Source organism: Urocampus carinirostris, chromosome 18, assembly GCF_059441175.1.
Source record: "Urocampus carinirostris isolate Australia breed hairy pipefish chromosome 18, RoL_Ucar_1.0, whole genome shotgun sequence".
Lineage (NCBI taxonomy): Eukaryota > Metazoa > Chordata > Actinopteri > Syngnathiformes > Syngnathidae > Urocampus > Urocampus carinirostris.
In genome coordinates, this window is record NC_142366.1 from 27,876,209 (window position 1) to 27,903,114 (window position 26,906).

General features: G+C 37.9%; 1 protein-coding gene across 7 annotated transcripts in view; it reads right to left on the minus strand.

Annotated features, from left to right (window-relative positions):
- The window catches only part of rnpc3 (RNA-binding region (RNP1, RRM) containing 3), a 30,201-nt gene extending 6,013 nt beyond the window's left edge, over positions 1-24,188 (minus strand). For 4 of the 7 annotated variants that reach the window (XM_088322586.1, XM_088322583.1, XM_088322582.1 and 1 more), the window contains exons 1-16: positions 24,084-24,175; positions 22,113-22,294; positions 20,551-20,707; positions 20,417-20,464; positions 18,250-18,359; positions 18,050-18,136; positions 14,737-14,848; positions 14,063-14,131; positions 13,604-13,743; positions 12,321-12,446; positions 11,865-11,995; positions 5,848-6,042; positions 5,674-5,768; positions 4,376-4,434; positions 1,624-1,756; positions 406-483 (exon numbers count right to left, since the gene is read on the minus strand). In XM_088322586.1, the coding sequence (XP_088178712.1) occupies positions 415-483; positions 1,624-1,756; positions 4,376-4,434; positions 5,674-5,768; positions 5,848-6,042; positions 11,865-11,995; positions 12,321-12,446; positions 13,604-13,743; positions 14,063-14,131; positions 14,737-14,848; positions 18,050-18,136; positions 18,250-18,359; positions 20,417-20,464; positions 20,551-20,703 (1,527 nt within the window). In that variant the 5' untranslated portion in view covers positions 20,704-20,707; positions 22,113-22,294; positions 24,084-24,175 and the 3' untranslated portion in view covers positions 406-414. Of the gene's footprint in view, positions 1-405; positions 484-1,623; positions 1,757-4,375; positions 4,435-5,673; positions 5,769-5,847; positions 6,043-11,864; positions 11,996-12,320; positions 12,447-13,603; positions 13,744-14,062; positions 14,132-14,736; positions 14,849-18,049; positions 18,137-18,249; positions 18,360-20,416; positions 20,465-20,550; positions 20,731-22,112; positions 22,295-24,083 lie in introns of all 7 variants that reach the window. The other 3 variants (XM_088322588.1, XM_088322585.1, XM_088322587.1) reach the window with 3 other exon arrangements.
- Positions 24,189-26,906: the final 2,718 nt, after the last annotated feature.

Consider the following 26,906-nt stretch of genomic DNA (forward strand, 5'->3'; position numbering starts at 1 on the left):
GAGTAAAAGCCCATATTAAACGCCACCCCCACATTTGTATATTACCCTATTTTTAAACCCGTGTGTATTTTCGTAACACTATTTAAATCCTCTTTATTAACAATACTATATTGAGTATTTTGTATTCTATATCTTTTATTTTATTTTTTAACACAAGGATACTGCTGGAAGTGTGAATTTCCCTATGGGGATAAATAAAGTATCCATCTATCTATATCTCTATCTAAATGCCATTGGTACAAATTATTGAGAATATTTTTTACACTAGGGTGAAAGTTTTAAACAAAAAGCACATTATTCAAGTAACTTTAGTATTGAACTTTTCTGGTTTTGGTCATTTATAAGTTATTCATTCCCATGATATCCAAAAGTTATATAATTACTAATTTTTCAAAAAATACTCACCAGTAAATGTTATCGTTGTCTTGCTCTTTTCTTGGTCTCGTTATTCTCTGGTTTGGGCCTGGCTGATCGAGCAAATTGCTGCAATTATTCGTTAAGGGAAATCGACCTAAAAAAGTTCCATATTTACACAACTCATCATCTTGGATTTTAATCTATAGAGTAATCCCTCGTTTTTAGCGATAGTCAAAACACATGATTTGAAGATAATCATGGTGCTTTATTGCACCAAGGGGCAGCATCTGATTTCAAGACACTACGTTTCTACTCCGGGTGATACTTAGTCATGATTATAATCATGGGGACGTTGCAGAAAAACCCATTTGCAGGGGCCGGTCACCCAAAATGTTGAAAAAGCCATATTGGACCAAAGAAAATGTCTGGAGCTGTAAATGATTAAAAGCCTTGTACAAAATTCAGAAGAAAAAAAAAATATACCATTATCCATATTTATTGGACGATCTTAATCATGTGTCCATGTTTCTCCTCCTGCAAAAAACGTATTTTTCCAGTATCAAACTTTTTTTTTTAAACGCGCCAGAAGGTCACTACGGAGCGCTAAAAAGACGCGTGTGGCGCCGGAGTAAAGAAGTCCAATTTTGTTTTCAGCCTCAGCCACATGTGCTTCTGTGGGTTCAGAGCTTGTTGACATGATTGTCATGATTACTGATGTGACTTAGCTGTGCCTGCTCATTTGGCACAAACTGAAGCGGGTTCTGATTGGCTCACTGTCACTATTTGAACTCAGTCCTGTAAATCCCCTGTTGTCAGAATCTCTGTGTATTCTAGGCTACCCTTTTTTGACCCCAACTCTTGCCTGTCCCGTTTTTGCTCCCGTTTGTCTCCGGCTATGACCTGTTTGGATCCTAACCACGTCTGCTCTCCCGTCCCGGCTTCTGTCGGAGTTTATAAAGATATAAACCCATTGCTGACCATAGTATTCAAATAAAGGCATTTAAAAGGGTTAAAACTACTGCGCATGTAGTGAGCCCGGCCCGCCAGCCATCTTGCTTGGCTGCCCATGCCGTTCTGACCACATCCGGGTTCAGTAGACGTATTTATTGAAAGTTCACGCATGCGCAGTGAATAAATGAGAAAATCCCAAATCAGTCATTAACGACAACCACCGATTCTGTGTGTTACTTAGTAAGCTGACCATATCGTAGACGAACGACATTATTATCTCCCACAATTGAGCAAAAACCCAAAAAAAAAGGATACCACCACCAGGGGTTTGTCGAAGAGAATGTAGCCGTTGGTTTCCCGCAGGGCTTTCTCGGCACTCTGCTCACTGGAAAGCCCGACAAAGGCCTGCCCTTTCATCCGTCCCTCTTTCATTAACACGACGTCAAACCTGGCCAAGGACAAAAAGCGAAGACCCATCATTAGCAGTAGCGGTTGCTATGCACACTCGAAGGGATGAAAATGTATCTGCTTAACTACACAAAAAGTATAAAAGAGTAAGAAAAGTATGTTCGCTCGCTATTTAACGGAACGTCGATTAAAACCTAAAAATAGGGATCCGGGAAATATCCTCAACGACACCCGGCAGACTTCGAAGTGACACTTTTAGTTGCACACTGAATGACGCTATAAAATTTGTCATCAACTGCGACTGGTCAGGCATTTTTAACATTATCTTGTTTGGAAAATTTCCTTACTGGGTCACATACTCACTTTGGACTTTTTAGATTTAGTGGGAGGTTTGATGAAATATAAAATTAAATGTGGTCCTATACATCCATCCATTATCTGCACCGCTTATCCTCAGTAGGGTCGCGGGGGTGCTGGAGCCCATCCCAGCCATCTTTGGGCATTGGGCAGGGGACAACCACTCGCTCATTCGCACTGAGGAACAATTTGGTTAGGCCAATTAACCTGACATGCATGATTTTGGGAAGTGGGAGGAAACCGGAGTGCCCGGAGGAAACCCACGCAAGCACGGGGAGAACATGCAAACTCCACACAGGAAGGTTCGATCACATTACCTCAGTACTCTGCTGCACACGCGCTAACCATAGACTGTAACTAAGTAAAATGGAACAATTTTAAGTATTAAGGGGGTTTCTTGAATCGCTACATTTTTTAAATTGCTTTTTTAGAAAACATCATTCTTAAAGTTAGGGTTTTATTCAACACAAAAATGAAACCACAGCTAAATAATGATATCTGTAATAAATAAAAATGCAAAATGAGCATAGTTAAATGGTAAATGCTCTGCATTCATATAGTGCTTTTCAAGTCAATGAAGATGTCCCAAAGCGCTTTACAATGTACTTCACACTCACCCATTCACACACACACACTCACACACCAGCCGGGAATTGAACCTACAACCTCTTGATTCCAAGACGAGCGCTCTACCTCCTGAGCCAATAGTTTTAAGGATTTTTTTCTCATTTAGTATTTGTGTTAAATATTTTTCTAGCAAAATAAAATGCATATTTTTAAATTCAAGATCGTCTTTATTCTCATTAACACAAAATAGTTAATGTTTAAGTTAGAATGAGAGTTTTAGTTTATGATTTGTAACTTAATAAGAAAAATAAAACAAAATGATCCATAACAAACAAAATGAATTTAAAAAAATTAGCATAGATGTCCACAATTCTTTTGGATTTCAAGTATCATTATTAATTTTTTTACTATATTTTATTTTTCTGGGAAAATGAAATGCACATTTGAGCATTTTATTTTTACATTTTTTTTTAAATGTATAGTATTTCCGGGTTAATTCATTTTGAAGACAGAATGTCTAAAAGCATCTGTTTCTTTGTTGTATTTTTAAATAAACATTTGTTTTTTCCCGCCACGAAATAAACAGTCATAACTGAAGCTAAAAGTAGCGAGAGGTCTCTTAAAAGGATCCATAGCAGCCAACAAAGAATTATCAGAAACAATTCCAGTACGAGTGACTCCGTAACAATTTCAAATTTGTTTTAGTAAATTAGTCATTCATATTAGCAAAAAAAAATTTGAATAGTATTTAAAAAAACAACCCTTAAAAGAATAACCCATACATTTTAAAAATATATATGATTATCTAATCAGATTTGTTGTTTTCCCCAATCAAAAAAGTAAAAAAGTTAAAATTAGCTCAATTATTTTTGCAGTAAACATCTCCCTTGAACCTTGATAGGAAAGCTTCTTTAATAACATAACAAGTGAGCACGCATTAATAGAATCTCCCAAAAGAGCACAAGAGTGACGTATTGCTGGAGTCAAGAATAGCCGATCGCAGGGAAACGGTGTCAATGAGAAATGTGGTTACAACAATGGTTTCTTCGGTCAGTGATTTTCAACCACTGTGCCGCGGCACACTAGTGTCCCGTGAGAGATCGTCAGGTGTGCCGTGACAAATTATCCAATGTCACTTTGTAAAATGTACAATTTTAAAAAACATTTATGAATCGTTTTCTGCAAATGTGTCATTGTCAAGTGTCTGTGCTGTAAAAACAGGGGGTATTATAAATTATATTATAATTAAACATACTGTTCAGTGTCATTTTACAACATTTTTGGTTACTGGTGTGCCACGAAATCTTTCCGATGTAAAAAAAAACGTTCCCTGGCTCAAAAGAGGCTGAAAAACACCGTCTTAGGTGTCTATATTATCAAATCTAAACTAAAACACACAAAAAAGACTCTTACATGTTTGGGAAGTGAGAGGAAACTGGAGCGCCCGGCGGAAACCCACGCAAGCACGGGGAGAACATGCAAACTCCACACAGGAAGCGTCAATCTCATGACCTCAGTACACTGCCGCACATGTGCTAACCATAGACTGTAACTAAGTAAAATTGAACCATTTTAAGTATTAAGTGGGTTTCTTAAATCGCTACATTTAAAAAAAAAACATAATTCTTAAAGTTAGGGTTTTATTTTACACAAAAATGAAACCACAGCTAAATAACCCTCTGAGACTCTTTGTGATTAAGGGCTATACAAATAAAAATGACTTGACTTGACTTACATGTTTCGTTCAGTTTCTGAAGAGGGATCAATGTATCTCCCATAGATGTACTTAAGATCCTGAAAGACAAATGATGAGCAAAAAGACGATAAAAATGCAGAAAAGCTAATTACCGTAAATTCCGGACTATAGAGCGCACCTGATTATAGGCCGCACCCACCACATTTTAAGAGGAAAACCGATTTTGTACTTACACAAGCCGCACCTGTATATAAGCCGCATGCGCCCACATTAAAACATGTAACACAATCACAGAATTAACCCAAACCCGACTTTGTGTCCCGCGATTGTAACTGTATATAAAGTACACAGTCCAAAAACCACAGCCGGCGAAATGAACGGAAAATGATACCGGTACTTAAGGTTTGATGCAGACCTGCAGAGTCCGGGTCCGGTTGAAAATAATCCAAGGAAAAAAAATGTATATTTCCAAAGCTAAGGGTGGGGAAAAATATATATCCACTATTGTCCGCCGCCTCCACAAACACGTCTCACGTTTACTCCACTTCCCGTCAGCCCCCGTGGTTTTCGTCCCTTCTTTTTGATTCGCCCGGGCAAAACATATCAGAATAAGTCTCTAAAATAAATACATGACAAAAATATACACCGAGAGAGTTTTCAAAGCTTTGATAATGATACTATAACTTTCATCCCAAACCGTGCCTGTGAAGCGTAGCAAAACGCTACTAGCAACACGCTCGCAACACAGTAAACAGGACTATTAAAAAAATATACCGTACTTGTAGAAATCACGGTACAACGTCCTCATCTTCCTCCTTATAACGACGTCTTCAAAGTCGTCTTCCCCAGTAGGGGAAAGAGACCTTGTCATATAGACGTCGCCCCACGCTCCCTTATTCGAAAACACACAAGCAACACGCTCGCAAAGTAAAATTTACGTGCTGTAGCTCTGTTTCCTCCTTTATCGGACTGCTCGATTGCTTTTAGCTTGAAAGCTGCGTCATGTGCCTTTCTTTTTGCAATTTGCATGATGAGGATATGTCTACGCTAATTTAATTTGTGCACAAGCTAAGAAGTTGCAGTCTTCCTTGGCGCATATATTCCACCGGTCTAAATCTTGCCTTTTGTACTCGAGCGCCGCTGGCGGCTGTTAGAAAAATTACATAAATTGGCTGCATCACTAAATAAGCCGCAGGGTTGAACGTTTGGGAAAAAAGTAGCAGCTTATAGTCCGGAATTTACGGAATACAATTGTTTTACTTTGACTTTGAACAATCCTGCAATCGAATGACTCAAGCAAAAAACAAGACAACCACAAGTGGGTCAAAAAAACCTACTTTCTCTTCCACTTGTTTCGCTATATTCTTCACATACAGCCTGCAGGTCGGCTCACCGGGCTCATAATTCTTAAACACCGACATCTTCTTTATCTCTGTTTTCAAGGAGAAGAGCAAAAATTTGAGGTCGAGCTGGAGCATGCGAGCGGCGTCTTTTGTCATTTCCGTGTCTACCGTCTCTAGAAAGACGTCCTTTTTCCAGCTCCTTTCTGGAGATGACGTCCGAGGGGAGGTCATTCTCCTCGTCACTGGGCTCCGCGGGTTCTTCGGACGACCGGATGCGAGGGTGGATCTTCCCGAATCCTTCCGTGGCGTTGGTGTTGTCGTTGAGGTCGTCCTTGTCATCTATTTCTGAAGGATGAACAGGAGCTGTGAAGGAAAACATATGTAATTACCGTAGTTTCCGCACTATAAGGCGTACCACCAAAAATCAGTCTTTTCTTTAAATATAAGGCGCACTGAACCGTCAAGTCAAGTCATGTTCATTTGTGACACCCTTTATCACAAGAAGTCGCAAAGGGCTGCACAGACCATTACAAACTACAGGCTTTTATTACACCATCCCCTGATCTAAAACCTACATGAGGGTAAGGAAAAACTCAAAAATGAGGAAAATGATGAAACCTTGATAAGAGACCGCACATGCAGTAATCCCCTTCCAGGATGAGCAGGCTGTTATGGAAAATTTTAAATAAAATATAAATAATTAAAGTTTAATACGAAACAAAAATCAAATCAAAAAGATGACAAGTGATCTTATATCTAAAGTGGGAGACACAAATGTGGAACAGGGTGCTCTGTTCAGGTAAGACCGAAGCTGAACTTGTTGGGCTGAATGCAAAGCATTAATGTTTGGCACAAGAGTAACACTGCACATCGACCAGAAAACACCATTCCCACTGTCAAACATGGTAGTGGCAGTATCATGCTCCAGGGCTGTTATTGGACTGTGAAAACGTTCAAGTTAACGAGAAGATGGAAAGTGCTCACTGGTGGAAAAAAAGGCATTCTCGAGAAATGATGATAAGCAAAATTTGACTTCATTGAATAATTTCCAAGCGCAGCTTTTACTTGTTCCGGTGTTATAAAATGTTGGTCCGCCGACTTATTATTAAACCAACAGTAAGGTCTGGGATTGCACCAAAAATGAATAAGTACGATATTTGTGATTGATCAGTCTAAATATATCGCTGATCACAAATGCAAAAATTGAATGCAACGGGAATCGAACCTGGATTACAGCATGGAAAGCTACAAGAATAGACTACTAGGATAGAGACGACACATGAAAAGGCATGAGGTTTTATGACCTCATCACACTATTTTTAGTCACGATACCACATTGTTAATATTATTAGGCCGGCCGTGGGGATATTGACTGATATTAAATTCGTCCGTGGTACAGAAAAGGGCAGGGACCACTGAAATACAGTATTGTATCGCCGACTCGCAAAGTCTTTACAAAGTGCATGAGATTCTGAACTGTATGAAGAGGAAGGCATTGTGGGAAGTAAGTCAGTCGTCCTGAAAGATACAAATAAACACATAGCCACACGTGTTCAGCAATGTTTGTCAAAATGCTTAGTTTAAGCTGAGAAAAAGTGAAAAAACATTTTGTACTGATTTTTAACCACTTTGTTTACTCATTTCTTTACCATTTGTATCTGGTACTGTGACTCAAAGAAGTGGGATAGTAAGATTGCCTCTTGCCTTTTTCCACAACATCCATGTCCCTAGTGGCCAGGTGGTTCGGCTTTAACGCCTTCACCGTCGCTACCCAGATGCGTTGTGGTCAGCGATAAATATCGACTGATCAGTAACAGCACAAATATGATAGTGGATTATGACGCGTATGATACAATTTCTGGCCAATTTGGGGGTTTTGGGTAATTATTTGCGTCTGGAAAATATGGTAATTTGACATTGAGATGTTTTTCTACATCCTAAGGTAAAGTGAATGTATGCAAACACAAACAGGATCTTACAGAATGTTACAGTGTTACCATATCCAAATGCCATCTATGATCACTATCTTGTTAAGTGTGAGGTGCTGTTAAATGTTTACTGTGATAAGGAAAATTTAGGCTTTAGTAGTCGCAATATCTGCCCCGCAACAGCATAGGCTTTAAAAGAACTATTACCTACGGTAACTGCGGCCTTCCCTTCGTACACTGGGTCTGTTGACTCACTTACAAACAATTTTAATACTGCTTTGGTTAATGTTCTTGATTCTGTAGCACCCCTACGGCATAAATTTTGACCTAAGAAGCATACACCTTGGTTTACTGAAGAAACCTGGTCACTTAAACAAGGTTGCAGGAAACACTCTCTCATCGTTAGTGCATTTCAGTGCCATGCCAGCCAAAGATGAAGCTGTTGGCTTGTATCCGTGGATATCAATGCACAGAAGACCTAAATGAAGCCGCTGCAATTACCTCCAAAGACAAACTTAGTGATTCCTGACCACTGAGCTGTATGCCGAGAGAGTGGCGCGAGAGATCAATGTTGCAAATGTTTCACCCAATTAGTGTTAATATTGCTCAAGGTGCAATTTTGCTAGGCCAAGGAGGATTATATCAGATAAAAATATTCCAAATTAGGACAGAACATTTGAAAAAATCAACACTCTACATTGAAAAATAGAGGTTGGAATTAAATATTTAAAAATGAATAATTCAATTAAATTGCTTAACTAATTAGTTTAAGTGGTTTATTCTAGTGAGGGAATAAATTGAAATTTACACCTGCATTATTCAGTCCGGACAAAGGACTAGTGGGAAGCTGGTGCCTTTGGAATTTTCCACTAACTTCTGTGTTCCGCCACTTTAGTATATAAATGCTTCTCAGGAGCTTTTAAAGGAGCACTTGTGAAACCAATACAAGCTTGTTCTGTACTCACACACCCAGAATATTTTGTTGTATTCATTTCATTTGGTTTATTGCAGTAAAAATCTAAAAATCAGCTCCTCCCTTGACCCTGTTGTAGATTTTAACAAGCGGAGGAAGAAAGAAACGATCATCCTTCATTAATATTGCGTTAAATATGTATATTAGCTTGTATGACGTGTGCACGTACGTGCCTCAGACGTGCTCAAATAAACTCTTCATCTTATTGGGGGTTTGGTTGCCATTTGGACTATATTGGAAAGTAATTTTCTCACTTTCACCATTTCCATCCAAATACAAAAGAAATCAAGGCCGTGCATGGAATTGTTCTCCCCTCACCTCCTTTCTTACAGTAAAAAACGCTCCGTGGGCAGAACACTGATGATAAAAGTAAGATAAAAGCAGATAGGCGCAGTGAAAAAAAAAAAATATAAAGGCTATTTAAATTCAGCTGGGCATGGTTAACACATAATAGAGAAAATATTAAATTTTTACCTTCTTGAGGACAACTAAACTACTACTTCTACATTATGTGTGGTAGGGGTATTGTTTTAAATTCCGTAAAAAAACATTATCGTCCAACCTTATGCAGAGGCCACCACGGATGAAGTCACATAATTAAAAATTGACTATCCCCGAAAAACCAAATACATGTTCTTGATCAAATTCAGCCATTCAAGTAACTCCCAGTTTTTACTCGGGATATTCAGTAATGGAAAAAAATGAAAAAGAAGTGCTGCTGAAGTTTTGTCCAGCTGATAGGTAACATGACCGGCAGGGTATATTCTTGACAGGCAAATCAATCATAATACATCTATGATAGAGTCAAGATGAAAATACTTAAATTTGATTAGTCAAACCCACTGAACAGTTGCTAATACCCGTGAGCGACGTATCTTAAAATGTATTACCCAGAACGCCTTTTTCCCCCTAAATGCAATGCATGCAAATTTTCCTTGAATGTGCTCCTATTCGAAAGCTAAAAATCATAAAATTACAAGCAAGGGGTGAGAAATTGAGTATGATTATTCCTCCATTTTTTTATGTCTATGAATGGACCAAAGGAAGGTACACAAACTGTATGCTATATGACAGAAAAGTAAAACAATCAGACGTGTGTAGGGAGGAAATATTCCACATATGCAGTGTGGGTGCACTAGAGTAAGGCTTTTAATATATTTATACACTCCCACCTATTTGCCCTCCTTTCCTTTTCATTTAAATGGCTTGTTTATCAGACGAAACAAGACTAATCCAAAAAAGCCACCTGCCCCCATTTATCTTTCCTCCCCACGCCTTAAGGAAATCGTCCGTGCTTGACTTTGAGATCTGTTTTACTTCTCTGGAGTTTGCTGGAGAGTCAAGTTGCAGCGGGAGATAAGGTGTCAAAATAAATAAGAGGGGGGGAAATAAGGAAGGTGCACAGCAGACAAGTAACACTGACGATACCTCACTACACAACTCTGCCCGAATGACATTTCCTCACACTGATAATGGCGACACCTTTTCGGTGCAAGCCGACTGTTCCTGTGATATACTTGATTATCGTTCTTACTTCCGCCGAAGATAGCACAAAGATCAGTGCGTCCTGGTTTCAATCTAATACGAACTATATGTAATGTAGTCAAGTCAAGTCCTGTTTATTTGTATAGCCCTTAATCACAAAGAGTCTTAAAGGGGCTGCACAGATCAAAGACTATTGGAAACTATTATTAGACTATTATGACACCATCACCTGATATTGTCAAAATAAAATTATTATTGTTGTTCATATGCTGTAGAATAGAAGAGTGTTTTAAGCTTAGATTTAAACATTTCCACTGAGGTTGCAGATCTAATCTCAGGGGAAAGAGCATTCCACAGCACCGGGGCCCGCATGCCTCTTGGAATCACTGGTAGACCAGCATTTTCAGAGCGAAGGCTCCGGACCAGAACATAGGACGAAATTAAATCTGGAAGATGATTTTGTATAATACAAAATCATATCTTAAGCTAACAGGGAGCAGATTAGCTAAAATCGGGGGTCATGTGATCAAACTTAGTCAAAAGCCTCGCTGCAGCATTTTGTACTAGCTGAAGTCTCTTGATTTTGGACTTCGAGAGACCGGAGAGTAGTGCATTACAGTAATCGAGACGGGAGGTAACAAACGCATGAATCATCCGACTGAGACAGCATAGGGCGAATTTTAGCAATGTTGCGAAGATGGAAGAAAGCAGTTCTAGTAATATTCTTAACATGTGTTTGAAAGGACAGATCGGGGTCAAATATGACACCTAAATATTTGACTGAGTCACTCTGGGTGATATGACATTTGTCAATGTTCAGAGCTGTTTTTGAGAACAAGTCATGGCATTTAGCTGGACCAATAACTAGCATTTCGGTCTTTTGAGAGTTAAGGCGAAAGAAGTTGAGTGACATCCACTCTTTTATCTCCGTGAGGCAGGCCTCCAAATTTCCACAGTTTAGTGTGGAAGATTCCTCCATCGAAAGATATAGTTGAGTGTCATCTGCATAGCAATGAAAACTGATATTAAACTTGCGAATAATATCACCTAATTGAAGCATGTAAATGCTGAAAAGAAGGGGGCCAAAGACTGAACCCTGCGGAACACCACAGGTAAGACTAAAGGGCTCAGATGTAATTTCACCATATTTAACGCAGGTCGTCCCATCTGAAAGGTAGGATCTGAACTATAAGAGGACGGTTCCTGGGGAACCAATCAATTTTTCCAACCGTTCTAGTAAGATATTATGGTCCACAGTGTCAAAGGCAGCACTAAGGTCCAGCAGCAGCAAGAGTGATGAAGCGCCTGTTAATAGATTTGACTATTTGCTTTAACTGATGTGCTGTGAATTATAATCAAACCAAAGGGCTGAATCCACTCCTTCCATTTGATATGAAAACTTGGTTTACCCTAGTACCTTTTAAGCCAGGCGGGCCACCCAGCCTATAGAGGTAATGGCTGCACGCAGTGCAAATTAAATTCTCCCTTCGATATATTCACCCCTCTGCAACCTATAGTGCATTTTTTGAGGGTCATCCCACTAAGCAACAAATATGATTTTATCTTTTTGTTTATTCATTCCGTGACCTCACCCAAACTACCTGGTACCAATATTTGCCTCAGTCTGATTATGATCCTTTTTGTCCTGTTCCTGACCACCAGTTTTACTAAGTTTTCTGGGGGAAAACCCGTTCGGGGTACTTGAGAAATTAATTTGAAATTCTGATACTCACTGTATGTATAGAATTCAAATGGCTATCCAAGCCTGAATATGAAGGAAAAAGAAGCCTTACTCATACCTTCATTACTCTGCATCTCACTTCCATCCACCTTTGCAGCAACCTCGGGAGCAGAAATGTGGAATTCTATTTTCTTCGGCCCAGCGGGGTTGAGCTGTTCAAACACATCTGATGGCTGCATGACTGGAGCCCTGGAGAAAGGAGGCAGACGCTTAAAAAAGAAAGAAAAAAATCATATGCTGTATAACCTAACTCCTGTGTGGCATATGGGGGCCCAGATTTTCTGGTCGATGTTTCCCAGTCCTCCCACATGCGGCCAAGAAACACCGGGCATATAAAACTTCGAAGAGAGTTTGTGATGTGTCGTTAAGGGAGTCTGTGCATGGTCAGTACCTTTCTCGACAAACACCAGGTTGCGTTGTGAAATAAACCCCACCTTAGTGGCCCTTTTCCCCTTAATACAGCTCGTAAGCCTGAATGCATTTGTGAGGACATGCACGAGTGGGTCTGTTGTACCTCTGAGAGTCTGGTTTGGGCACATAAAGGAGATCCTTGATCTTGGGTTTCTTCCTCTTGGAAGCTACTTTTGGTCTCAGGGGTCTCTTGCACGCTTGGTTAGCCTGACTCCTTGGACGAGCAGTCCTGAAACAAAGCCGGAGTTGGAAAACCGGACCAAAATCCAGTGCTGCATGTTAAGATGTGTGTTCAAAATGGTCAAAAATGGAAAAGGAATATACTTGCAAAAACAGTGTCTGAAACTTATAACATTCATTGCGTGTTTATGACATCGCTGTTTTCCATCTGCCATCAGTATGTACCTGTATTTACTCATTTTCATTCATTCAAGGTTTGCGTTGTGTCGTCTGCTACAAGCCACGTGAACTCCTCTTTCCACGATGTTTTTAATGTAGGGTTACGTTTTGTAGCGTCATCAATTTTGTTAGCTTCTTTGGAATTTTTCTTCTGGGGCTGAGGTTTTGGCTTGATTCCTAACCACTGCTCCAGTTTTCTGGTGTTCTCTGTGCGTCTTTGGAAAACGATATGCAAATGCTCGACCTTATAACGCTCGGGAAAGTCCGTGATGGATTTAAACTGTAAATAAGTTATTCTACTGTTGCATACTGTGTTCTATTCTTGCTTAGTGTGCCATTCTCGCCTAGTTCAAAAGCAGTAATATTGTTGATACGATAACATGTTGTTGTAAGTTTAAACAGGTGTTTATACGATAAGATGTTGTTGTGAAAACAGATTTCAAACTGTTTTTTTGTCACTCCCCCTCCCTTTAGCAGAAGAAACATTATGTAAACTAGGGCGTTCCAAATACAATAAAAAGGCAAGGACGAAATAGACTTTTTCAGAGTGTCTAGTAGACTGTAACAGGCAGTCTATGGTCATCTGTCCTTGCAAGTAAGTGATACTCGCGTCTCTGTGTCTTCTTTGAGTGCAGGTTTTATTATAAGTGTTGGGGTTAACCTAACAGTCCGGAAGCACAAAGTTATTCGAAGCAGTCTTCTGATCAGCTGCCGAGCATGCAAATTGCCAAACGAACCGAAATTCCAAAATTTCCAAACCGAACGAATATTTCGAAATCATAATAAAGCAAACGTTTGATTTAAAAAAAAAAAAAAAAAAAAAAAAACTTTTTTTTTTCTTGAGAAAGTTGTCAGCCACTCGGGCGGAGAAGTTTTGAAAAGTTGTACGCCCGACGTAAAAGATGGTATTTCAGACACTGGCAAAAATGTAGTTTACACATTGAATACTGTCCTATCAATCAACCGGTCTCAAATGTAAGAATTCACCTTTCTTTGTCTTCATCTCCGCTTTCATATTCTGATTCTTCTTCCGATGAAATCTCCATTGCCTCTGCTGGTATTGGCGGGTAATCAGGGGGCAACGGGGGTGGCAAAGGGATGGGTGGGGCACAAGGTAGGCACCCAAACTGCAAGATACATTTTTAATCACATAACACCGATTTCAGTGGAAATGTTTAAATCTAAACTTAAAACTCACTTCTACTCCATTGCATATGAATAATAACCTACTCTTCTTGTCGGCTGAAAAATAGTCTGTGTAACATAGTGTACTAATCTGTGAAGCCCTTAGAGACTTATTGTGATTAAGGGCTATACAAATAAAAATGACTTGACTTGACTTGACTTAATCACTAAATCTCACACTTACCTGCCTTACACTGTCTCATGTTAAACACATGTACTCGTTTAAAGAGAAATAAATAAGGCCTGACGGAACAAACTCACCACAGGGGGTCTTGGAGTGACCGGACCAAACGGACACGGCAGATTCATCTTGTTCATTAGATGCAAAACCTGCAATATTGAGGATGAAAACATCACAATAAAGAGTTGTAGTCTTTGCTTCATTCAAAATTTGCAATTACAAAAACAAACAGCACTAAAAAAAACTAGATTGCACGGCTTTTGAGATTTCCATTGGAAATGCACGGATCAAGGAGAGATTGAGGTGAGAAATGTGAGAGAGGTGAGGAGAGAGAGGCTGGGGGGGTGGACGATGCCGCTGCATTCTGCTTCTACACAAGAGCGCCACCAAGCATCCAAATCTGCGAACCGCAGAGTACAAAATCGAGGCACATCTGCTCCTCGGGAAATGTTAAATCCATAACTCACGCTTCCCACTTAGGGTTTATTATTAACAGGCACGAATTGGAATTTAAAAAGGTAAATGTTTTCTGGATGATCTTTAAAGGGAAATGGATGCAGTTCAAAGAGCTCAATTTTTCAATTTCATAATAGCTTGTCTCCCAAGGCTAAACATACAGATGTGTCTTTCTCTTTTGATTTACCATGTATAAGCTTTCAATTCAAACGCCGTGCAAAATATATAGAGAAGAAAACAATCTGCTTCTGCACAGCAATTATATAAATGGAAATGGAAATTAAACAGGTTTACTCACTTGGACGTAAAACTTTGGCACACACAACAGAGTGTGTGTTATATTTGTCAGGACGCTATTGGAAGGGGGTGGGTACAAATACTTCAAAGTGGGGTTCGCGCGGTATTTCAACCTGTAAAGGACAAAGAGGTAGACACACAAAATGTCATTTTATAATAAGAAATCACTAATATATTTTCACACTAATAGTCAAGTCATGTTTATTTGTGTAGCCCTTAATCACAAAGAGAATCAAAGGGCTGCACAGACCATAGACTATTGCAAACCACAGACTATTTTGACACCATCCCCTGATCTAAAGCCTACATGAGGACAAGGAAAAACTCAAAAACCTCAACATGAGGAAAATGAAGAAACCTAGAGAAGCGACCGCACATGAGGTAATAGAATCTTCATGTCAGTCAGGTGATCATTGGTATCTCAATTAAATAGGACAATAATGTCATTGTGTTTGGCCATAACTAGGATATAAGGCAAGATTCCTAATCAGATTAGAATTAACACAACAAATGTTATTATAATAATACATTATAAGGAATGACCGATTTTTCAGGACCGATCCCGATTATAAGTATTAAGAGGAGGAAAATATAATTAGCTGTAAAAGCTTAACATTTCTGTTATAAATTAAAATAAAACTTTAATAGAACCCTGAAACCTTTTCCAGTAGATAAAATAGAATTTCAACACAATTAACATGACTAAGGGTGGTATTCATCTATAGTCTCCCATAGCCACACAACACAATATATTTGAAGTGTGTCTTACTTTGCAGATTATTTAATTAAATTCAAACAGTTGTTTACATGGGTAAATCCAATAAAACCAAGGCCTCATTCACAATGGCTCTCTGGTTGCAGCTATCAGTGAAGAACAATGTACAATAAGCATGCTTCACAATACTGCTACTATGGCTGGTTGGATTCCTTAACTACTAGGGTCGTAGGGGCAAAATTACATGTGGTGTGTCTTAGGCAAGTTCAGCCCGATGGTGCCCATCCCTCTTCAGACCAGCACTCGTGTACAACTCGACATGGTCCTAAATAGGTTGCCTACAGTGTTGGTGACGTTTGCAGGAATATGTCCTAATGAATTCATTGAATTGACAACGAACACTATCAATATTTTTTATAAACAATCGCGACACTCGTTTTATCAGAAGAGCAGCGCTGAGAAGCATGGGAAAATCCGAGTTGGCATTCAGTGAGACACCGGTTTTATCTGCTTCCGTGTGTGGTCGCTGGTTTACGACATGTCCTTGACATTTCAGTCGAGGGTAGCCACAAAAAAAGGGTGTAGAGAAAAATCGACAGTAAATGTGAAAAATATTCGCGAAAATGAAAAATATTAGCAAGAACCCTAACTCTCGCTCCAGTCTGGAGTCTGTAACCACGCACAGTGCATATAGGGCTTCCTGCTTCAGTGGCTCCGCCCCCGTTTGCTTATCCAATCAGAAGGCCGGGGTAGGTCGCTTCTGTGACAGAAGGCAGGAGAAGAAGATAAAACTTCGCCTCGGCTGTTGCGTTTAATGATCGGCTTAATGATATACAGAAACCGATATGCGTCAAATTCCCAAAAATTGATGCCAATAATCGTCCCACCCAATAATCGGTCGACATCTAATATACTACAATATGTCTCATTGTACGCATGTCCCAGGAGGCAATCATTTATTTGCAAGTGATAGACATGAAAAATGGAAACTACAGAACAGCCACAGTAACACAAAACAACTCTTTTAAGTACTATATTGTGGCTGTAATATGAAACATAAGGCAACCAAGTTTACATGTTTTGTTGTATTCTAAAGGTAGAGGGATAGATGTGCATTTCAATAAATACTGTGAATGTTTTAAGGAATATTAGATAATCAGTGTTCTCGTTTGCCCGCGTCCCTGCGTCCTAGACGCATTATTTTTGCTGGGGACGCATCGTGTCAAATCAACGTGCGTCCCCGGGACGCAACCTTTTTGACACGAAATTGTCATTATCATTTTTTAACAAAGATTTACCGCACTCCAAACTTTTCGTCAGGCAGATCCGCCATTGTTGTTTTGGTCTCGCGGTTCGAGTTTTCGTCTGCACGCCGATCTCCAGTTCGAGTTGTGAAGTGAAAGTCCGTTTCTTTTTAGAGAACAGGCTTTTTCAGCTCAACTCATTAAAGAGAGCCGGCTCTCAAACGGCTCACTTGCTTTGATGCATTATATTACGAATGATTATGTTGTATAAAGAAGTTAAGAAAAAAAGGAAGTATAAAAGGAGAAAATGAAAAAAGACAGGTTTGTGGTGATCCCTTTTAATCAGTATATTACCAACAATAATTTAATGCAGAAAATGAATTAATCATTTGAATAAGAAACTTCTACTTAATTATATTTGCATGTATTTTTTCCTTCTACAGTGAAAGTCCAAGCTACTTCATTTTTGAACTTTTTTTATAATAAACCTCATTCATGTCGAGCAACTCAGTGTCTCACAGCAAAATGTTCATTAACAATATATATGATATAAGGAAACACATGTACAATATAATATGTTAAACTACATAAATAAACATGTTTGAAAAAAAAGATTTTTTTGTATTTTGTAAGGGAAAATACGACAGTTTGTAAGGGCATGGAGCACACAAAATTTTGGGGAGCCATAGATCTCTGTTGGGACCCATAGATTTTCGAGCATGCGAGTTCCCGGGACCCATCATTTTTCAGAGGTAAAATGAACACTTAATACTGTGACTGTTTTAAGGAATATTAGATAATAGTATGTTTCTAAATGCCATTTATTTTGGGGTTGTATTTATTTAACAGAAATACTAGTGCTCGGTATTGGTGATGACATAAGAGTCTAACATTTTACCTACGTCAGTCTGAAAATTTAGTATAGCAAATACCTATATTTTACAATACTTAAGGTGTACTATTACTACACCCTTTGTGAAATGAAATGATCTGCATTTATATAGCGCTTTTCATGTCAATGACTTCCCAAAGCGCTTTACAATGTGCTCCACATTTCCCAATAGCGGCCTTGCACCCATGTAAGGCGATAACCTGCTTATTTGGGGTATTAGGGGTTCAGTGTATTACCCAAGGACACTTCGACATGTAACACGGACGAGCCGGGATTCGAACTGGGATCCCTTGATCCCAAGACGAGCGCTCTACCTCCTGAGCTCATTGTGTCTCACTTCAAACAATTAGCGTAATCTTACACCAAGGTTAGTAATTTCACGATGCATTAAAAAGGATTAAAATATACGGCTAGTTAAAATATGTACAATGTACTTACATACAGACTGTATTTCAACACTCACCCAAGACCTGGAGCAATGCCCGTTTCTATGAGACCAGCGTTAGGCTGCTTTGCTTCTTTGTTCTGTGCAGCCTTGCCACGATTACTGCTGAAGAAAATAGAAATGAATGGTTCAACTCTCAAATTGAACAAAAACATTTCTATAAATAACTATATTTGAGAGCAATGATTATTTTGTGAATAATTCATGCTGTCACCTACCTATTTGACACAGGTGGATCCTTTAATACTGTGATGTTATCTTGGCCTTTTGCAAATTCCACGATAAGTTTTCGATTGAGAATCTCTAGCTGATGGAGGCGGGTAAGAGCCTTAAAAGATTTTGAAGAATTGAGTGGGTGCCATGACAAAATGTAATATTAATGTGTAAAGAAGGGTGTGGGAGAGATGGGCAGATCATCAAGATTTTTTTTTTGAGAAAAACAATCACGATGCTAGATTTTATCACAATCCAATTAATGCATTGATAAAATTAGTAGTATAAACAGTGCAGTGACAAAGTATTCGTCCCCTTTCTGAATTCTGCATTTTTTACATATTTATCACTCACTAAGTTTTCAAATCATCAAACACAATGTTATATCTGTAAGGTAAACAACTTTGGGGACAGCATTCTGCTTTAAAACATGCATATTTGGAAATTTGACGGATATCGGTATTGGCATGTTTATTTGACGGGGCGATAATTTAGGCTCAGATGCAGCAGAGCCTTTCTCTCCCTTGCCACTAATCCTCCTCTCCTTTCCTCCCACGCTACAAATCCCGCGCCTTGTGATTGGATAGGCAACTGGGCGGGTCCAGAGTCCATACACAGCATTCTGTAAACAGAGGCAGCTACGGTAATGCCTGAGTGTGAATCAAGCTGCTGATAATAATGAGATTTCAAAAAAAATCACTCCTAGGGTAGAAAAGTGTTAATGTGATTAAGAGATAGCGTAAAAAGCGTAGTTAAGTCAAGTCATGTTTATTTGTGACGCCCTTAATCACAAGGAATCTCAAAGTCCTGCACAGATCACAGATTTTAAGGACTTTCAAAAACAATTTTCAAATTTCTCCAGTACAATTAAAAGAAGAAATGCATTACAGTATTATACTGTTACAAATAATAATTATTGATTAATTGTTATTATTATTATTGATCTCACAGACACTAATGATGCATACCTGCCATTATTAACACTATAAGCGATAGACTACTGCTGCTACCCTTTAAAAACGCCTACTGCTTAAAATTAAATTCTCGAGCAGGCTTATAAGCGGCATTTTTAAGCAGACTTATCTTCATTTAACGCGTGGTCCATTAAGTCAAACTGCAGAAAAAAGTTGCAACAATTTCAAGCATTTACAAGAACTTCACCCAAAACTCAAGCACTTTCTAAACCGTTAAAGAGCAACATACAAAATACAAGCATTTTAAAGGATTTCAAGCACCTGTACAAACGCTGTTTTAACTTTTTTAGGGAAGCACGTTCAGGTGGAGACTGATATATAGATGTCATGTTTATTTGTATAGCCCTTAATCACAAAGAGTCTCAAAGGGCTGCACAGATCAAAGACTATTTCAAACTATTATTACAGCCTATTGTGACACAATCCCCTCATCTAAAACCTACATGAGGGCAAATAAGATATATATAGAGGAAGAGAGATAGAGATAGATAGATATAGATTGATAGAGATCTAGATAGAGAGAGATATAGATGATAGATAGATGATAAATCGATGATAGATGGATGATAGATAATTGATGGATAGATATTTTATTCATCCCCGAAGGGAAATTCACACTTCCAGCAGTATCCGTGTTGAAAAATAAAATAATAAAATAACAGAAATAGAATACAGAAATACCCAGTATAACGTGTTGATATAGAGTATTTAAATAGTGCTACAGTAAATACACCCTGTAATTAAAATAGGGTAAAATGCAAATGTAGGGGGTTGGGTTTAATGTGGGCTTTTACTCCCCCGGTTGGAGTTAAAGAGCCTCATGCATGAGGAAGAAATTATCTCCTCAGTTTGTCCGTGGAACAAGACTGTGACAGAAGTCTGTCGCTGAAGCTGCTCTCCCGTTTGGAGATGATGCTGTGTAGTGGATGTGATGAATTGTCCAATAATACACATATTATCAACACAAATCCACATTTGAAAACTGCATTTGGTACTTCCTTGGGTTGTCTCGGTGTGATATCAAAATTGGTGTGATGATCTGAAACCTTTGTGAGTGATAAATATGCAAATAAATACAGAAATCCAGAACGGGGGAAATACTTTTTCATATCACTGTATATCAAGGTTTCCTACAGGGCTTTATCAGCCTGGCAGGCCACCAGGATGAGAAGGTGTCGATATATCCAGCCAAGTTTACCTTTTCTGCAGCTTTTTCACTGCAAAAAGTTGCAAATGCCGTGTGTTTCTATGGGAAGAAAAATCAGCTCAGAATTGACCAATAACCTTGCAGCTCTTTTGATAACTTAGAAGTGAGCTTTACATTCAACTCACCATACGTCCATAATTTGACAGAACTCTGACGGACTGGGCTCCAAAGTACTTGAGCAGATCCTGCTTCTCATCTTCGCTCAGCTCTGCTGGTAAATGGCGGACCAACAGTGTTTTGCTCCCACGCTTCTGGGAAGATTCTTCAGGCACGTCCATTTTTCTGCATGTCAACACAACACTTGACTAAACATTAGAGACACTGAGTCAAAAATATGGCCCGTGTGCCAGATCAGGCCCACCAATGGATGTAATCCGGCCTACGAGACAAGCCGAGAGCATTGCAAGAAAAAAAAAATAGTCTGAAATGACCTGCAGTTATACATTTGTCCATTTAATGTTGAAATTGCTGTGTGGACCTCACCATGAAAAAAAAATATCGGCTGAGCAAATCAGGGTAAAGTAGACATTTGAATTGAGGCGAATTCACTTCGGACAGTGACTTAAGTCTGTGCGGGTTGTAAACAGCTATCACATAATAGAATAGAATACACCTTTATTGTCATAGATACAAAATGGGTTGAACATATTGTGACAACGAAATTGGACGTGGCACTCTAGGTTCACACTGAACAGTGAGGATAAAAGAACAAAGAAGATAAGGTTATAATTTACACAATATAAAGGAACCAAGAAGATAAAGGTTATAATTTACACAAGAAATGTGGGCATGTAGGATGTTCCATACAGTTTTGGGGTCTGATTAGTGCAATATGCAGTAGTGCAAAAAATGCAGTAGTCAGTAAGAAAATCCCATCGTTTTACATAGCAATCACTGAACGGTGTTTAAGGCAATACAATCGCACTAACTGGAACGTGAGGGCGTGGACAATTCTTTTAACCGAAGTACTTGTTACTTGTACTTGTTAAGAATGAGTGGAGAAGTGTTGTAAAAGGATAGTGGGATGTTTGGACGCGTTCTAAGGGATGGGCAGGGCACCTGTTTGATGCGGCAGGGGTAAACCAGTGAAAGCTGTCGTGCCCTGCTGTTGAACAGAAGAGTGTGTTGTGTCACCCTGACCCGAGTGACATCATCTGGAGGACGAAAGCATGACCAACTTAGGTGCCGAGGTGCATAACTTGTTAGGGTGTTTGGGTTGGCTAAGTCCAAAAATGTTTGTGTGTTTTTTGCTATTTTTTCCCTTTTTTATTTGTGTTTATTGTATGTGTTTCTCTTGCTGTCGGTCACCCCTCTTGAGGGATATGACCAAGGTAGATAGATAGACTTGTTACCAACTACGCTTTTTATCACCAGTTATTAGAAACTAAAGGTTACTACCTGGGCTTAAAAAGAACATTAAAAAATTTGAACCTGCTTCAACTCTATATAGTTTATGTATATGGCCATGATAAGACGGGAAATCTAACAGCAAAATTCAGAAAAGCATTTTAATAGAAAATAAAAAGCAGCAAATTGTTTTTTTTTTAAGATTTAGGTACTTAACTCGTAATTTGCACTTCGTGTTTAGGTAGGTTTCCTCTAACGATTGCCATAACCACCCTGAGACTGGACTTGGTGCTGTGATGGCCTTCACTGAAAAAGCCATTCATCATCGAGCTCTCAGTACCTTGGGAGGACCCAGTAGATGAAGCTTTCGAGCGAAAACGCCTATGATAGGCCGAGCTAGCAGATGAAGCAAAACAACGAGCCTGGAACATTGAGATCCGCCCAGTGGTGGTGGGCTGCAGAGGCCTCGTCGCAAGATCTACCACCAAGATATTGGTCGACCTGGGAATCCGGGGCCATAGCCTGCGTAAAGCCATAAAGCGGCATCAGAGGCAGCGGGAAAAAGCAGCCAGTGGCTGTTCATTAAGAGGAGAGACCTTTGTTGGGCCCTCAAGAAACAGGTCAGGAGGTATGTGGTCAGCTTTGGCTTGACTCAGGGAAAATGACGTCCCAGCCATTCATAGTCCCATGAGAAGTGTGCTGCCCACCAAGGAACTACTGACGATGCGTCCACACTACAATTTAGCCTTCCACCATTCCACCAGTAACCACCACTACCATACCTGTCAACCTGTACATTTTTGCTGTACAAAGTACGTTTATTACGAATTTAAAGACGTGTACGACGTACAAGAAAATCCGTACAGGAAAACGAAAATTTGTCAAAATATCGGTACCATCCGGTATACACTGACTATGACGAAACGGCAAATCAATCGTGTCAAATGAGTTCGCCACGGTAGCCTCTATCTCCGTATCGTTTTTTTCTCGTTGCAAATGAAGCGAGCAGTTTGATGTAGTGAAAGAAAGACCGTCTCTTTTTAGAGAACCGGCTTTTTCAGCTCAACTCATTAAAGAGAGCCTGCTCCCAAACGGCTCACTTGCTTTGATGTATTATATTACGAATCATTATTGTTGTATAAAGAAGTTAGGGGAAAAAAAGGAAGAATGAAAGGAGAAAATGAAAAAAAGACAGGTTTGTAGTTATCCCTTTAATCTGTATATTACCAACAATAATTTAATGCAGAAAATGAATTCATAATTTGAATAAGAAAATGTATTATTCTACTTAACGATATTTGCATGTATTTTTTCCTTCTACAGTGAACGTCCAAGCGACTTCATTTTTGAACTTTTTTTTATAATAAACCTCATTCATGTCGAGCAACTTAGTATCTCACAACAAAATGTTAATTAACATTATATATGTCCCCTGCCCACTGCCCGATGATTGCTGGGATGGGCTCCATCACCCCCGCGACCCTACTGAGTATAACCGGTGCAGCTGATGAGATGAGCTGAGATATGATATAACGAAACACATGGACAATAGATAGATACTTTAATACAACATGTTAAACTACATAAATAAACAGATAAGAAGATTATTTTGTATTTTGTGAAGGAAAATACAACATTTTGTAAGGGCATTGAGCCCTGGAGCTTGACAGGTATGCAATACAACACTCTTAAGTATGTGCCAGCACAAGGAATCTACACCATCCTATGTTCTGTATTTTGTTAGCCATTCTGTGACATTCCAGTTTGCATGTACTCCCCTGAGTAAGATATACTTGATTAGAAATGAAACAACGCTTGCTTTGTTTAGATTCAAATGCGGATTCAATACTACTAGATATTAAGTCTCAGTAGGGCAATAAATATTGAAGGGAAAAGCATCAATAATGAATTATTATCGTCTTACCCCTCTAAATCATAACAGTGCTCAGTGCATGTTAATATCGGATTTTTTTTGTTTGTTTAGCCATGTGGCCCCTGAGATGAAATGGTTTTGACACCCCTGAGTAGTGCAATCATTTAAGAACAATTGCCCAATTGTAGAAACAAAAAAATAACGTTTGTAAATAGTCTTTCGAAAGCCAGGAATTTGGCTTTGTGTATAGGCAGCTTTTATGACACCATTGCACTTTTATACTTGTCGTTATGCTACTTTGAGACCAATGGCATGTTTTAACGTAATAACAATCATTTTGAATTATTCGCCATCATTTAACTCTTACATTCACATTCCGTTACATGAAAATATATGAATAAACTCCAAAATACACACATGAAGTTATTAACACCTCACCTTTAGTTGTTTGCGATGATAGCTTAGCCCGTGTTGCAGGGATAGGAAATCAACTTCCGGTTTTATCTTCTTCGTTGGAAATAAACGTGTCGACTGTAGTCAGTGAGAATTCAATATCGCCCTCTTTGTTCGAGAATGGAAAATCACTGTCATTTTATTGTACAGTATTTTATGTAGTACTTACATAGTAGTATTTTTTTTGTATTTCATCAGTGCTTTTGTTGTATTTCAAAAGTACATTTTTGTTGAATATCTTTAGTATTTCCATAGTATTTATTGTATTGATACAGTAGTTTTATGATAACAATATTTTTGTAGTATAACTGTAGTATTATTTTTATAGATTTTGTTGTACTATATCTGTTGTATTTCATAGTATGTCCATATAAGAAATTTTGTTATATATCTGTAGTATTTTTGTAGTATTTTTGTAGTACAGTATTGCTGTAGTTATTTTTTGTAGTATTTTTGTGAAATTTTTGGAGTATCTCTATAAGCGGTAATTTGCAGTATTTCTATTGTAAATCTCTTGTAATAGTATTTTTGTAGTACTATTTCCCCTGTAGTTTTTATATTATGGTTTTATGTAGTCGTATTTTTTAGCATTTCAGTAGAAGTATAATTGATGTATTTCCAAAGCAGTATTTTAGTAGTATTTTTGTAGATTTTTGTTGTGTTATTGTTGTTTTATATTTGTACTATTTTTTGAGTGTATCTGAAGTCATTTTTATGTAGTATTTCCAGAGGAGTATTTTTTTAGTATTTTTGTAGTACTTTTCGTTGAATTTCAAAAGTAGATATTTTGTTGTATATCTGGAGTATTTTTGTAGTATTTTGTATTATTATTACAGTAGTTTTATGATTATAGTATTTTTGAAGTATTTCTGTAGTATTATTTTTCTTAGTATTTTTGTACCTTCTCTGTTTTTATTTTAAAGTCGGTCCACATAAGAAAGTTTGTTATATATCTGTAGTATTTCTGTAGTATTTTTGTAGTACAGTGCTACTGTAGTTTTATTTTGTAGTATTTATGTGATATTGTCATAGGAGAATTTTCGGGGTATCGCGATAGGTTTAATTTGCGGTATTACTGTTGTAAACCTCTTGTAGTAGTATTTTTGCAGTAATATTTGTCTCGTAGTTTATTATATTATAGTATTATGTATTGGTATTTTTTGTACAGTATTTCAGTAGAAGTATAATCGATGTATTTCAAAAGCAGTATTTTTGTAGTATTTTTGTAGATGTTTGTTATGTTATTGTAGTTTTATTTTTGTACTATTTTTGTCGTATTTCTGGAGTCATGTTTATGTAGTATTTCCATGGGAGTATTTTTTTAGTATTTCCATAGTACTTTTGTTGTATTTCAAAATTAGATATTTTATTGTATATCCGTAGTATTTTTGTAGTATTTTGTATTATTACAGTAGTTTTATGATTATAGTATTTTGAAGTATTTCTGTAGATTTTTTTTGTTGTATTTTGTAGTATTATCATGTTTGTGGTAATATGTTGTATTTTTGTAGTATTTCTGTAGTATTTTCGTGATATTTCCATTGGAGAACTTTTGTAGTATCGCTATAGGTGTAATCGATGTAAAACCTCTTGCAGTATTATTGTAGTAATATTTCTCTAGTAGTTTTTATATTATAGTATTATTAATTCATAATTTTTTAGTGTTTCATTATAAGTACAATTGATGTATTTCCAAAGCAATATTCATGTAGTGTGTTTGTAGAATTTTTGTAGTATTTCCATAGTAGTAGTTTTGTCATATTTCTTTAGTATTTTTGTAATGATACTGTAGTTGTCTTTTCGTAGTATTTTTGGAGTAAATGATTCTGTAAAGTATTACTGTAGTAGTATTTTTGTAGTAATACATTTTTTTTATTTTCAGAATAAAAGAATAATAAATATATGAGGTCCCTGTTTTCAAGCGCCATATTTGATATTTGGTTTTGTAGTTATCGTGTAGTATTTTTTTTGTATTTCTGTAGTATTTTTTAGTGGACACACAGTTACTACCACTCTTGGAGGCCCCCTAGTGGTTAGGGGGATCTCAGCAGCCGCTTAGCTGGCTTATGCCTTTGGCCGGGAGACCTCAGGAATGCACAGTTCTCGTTTTTATCCTACTTCAGTGTTCTTTCTAACCACTAGGTGTCACCCTAGCACATGGAATAGCAGTAGCACACACGAGACGCTATTTTTCAATGTTTGCAAAATAAAATGTGAAAAAATCTTATCCAGTTCATATAGAATATCAGGCAGGCAACATGTATGACGTCATACTGGTTTATTTAAATTATAAATGACATTTTATTTAAATTATTATTCGTATTCAATTGCTTTAAATCGTCCTTTGGTACGAGTTGATTATAGAAACATCGCCTATTGAGTGAAGTCGTCTTTAAGCCTTAAAGTTTAAGGGATATTGTGAAATAATTAGCGCCCTCTAGTGGAAAAAACTCGATTCATTATAATAAACAATATGAAATATAATAAGTTCATGTATTTTTACTTATTATTTATAACGGTATTATAATTTTTTGAATGCTCGTAGGTGGAGAAATTTGCAATTATTTGACATGAAATGAAGCCCACTTGGAGAGAGCTGACATCACGTAAAAAGGCCATAAAGGCGTTTTTTTTCTTCCTCTTTCTTCTTTTCCCTGACTTTTTCTTTCTTTCTTTCTTTCTTTCTTTCTTTCTTTCTTTCTTTCTTTCTTTCTTTCTTTCTTTCTTTCTTTCTTTCTTTCTTTCTTTCTTTCTTTCTTTCTTTCTTTCTTTTTTTCTATATTCTTATGTTCCCCTTTTCTTTCTTTC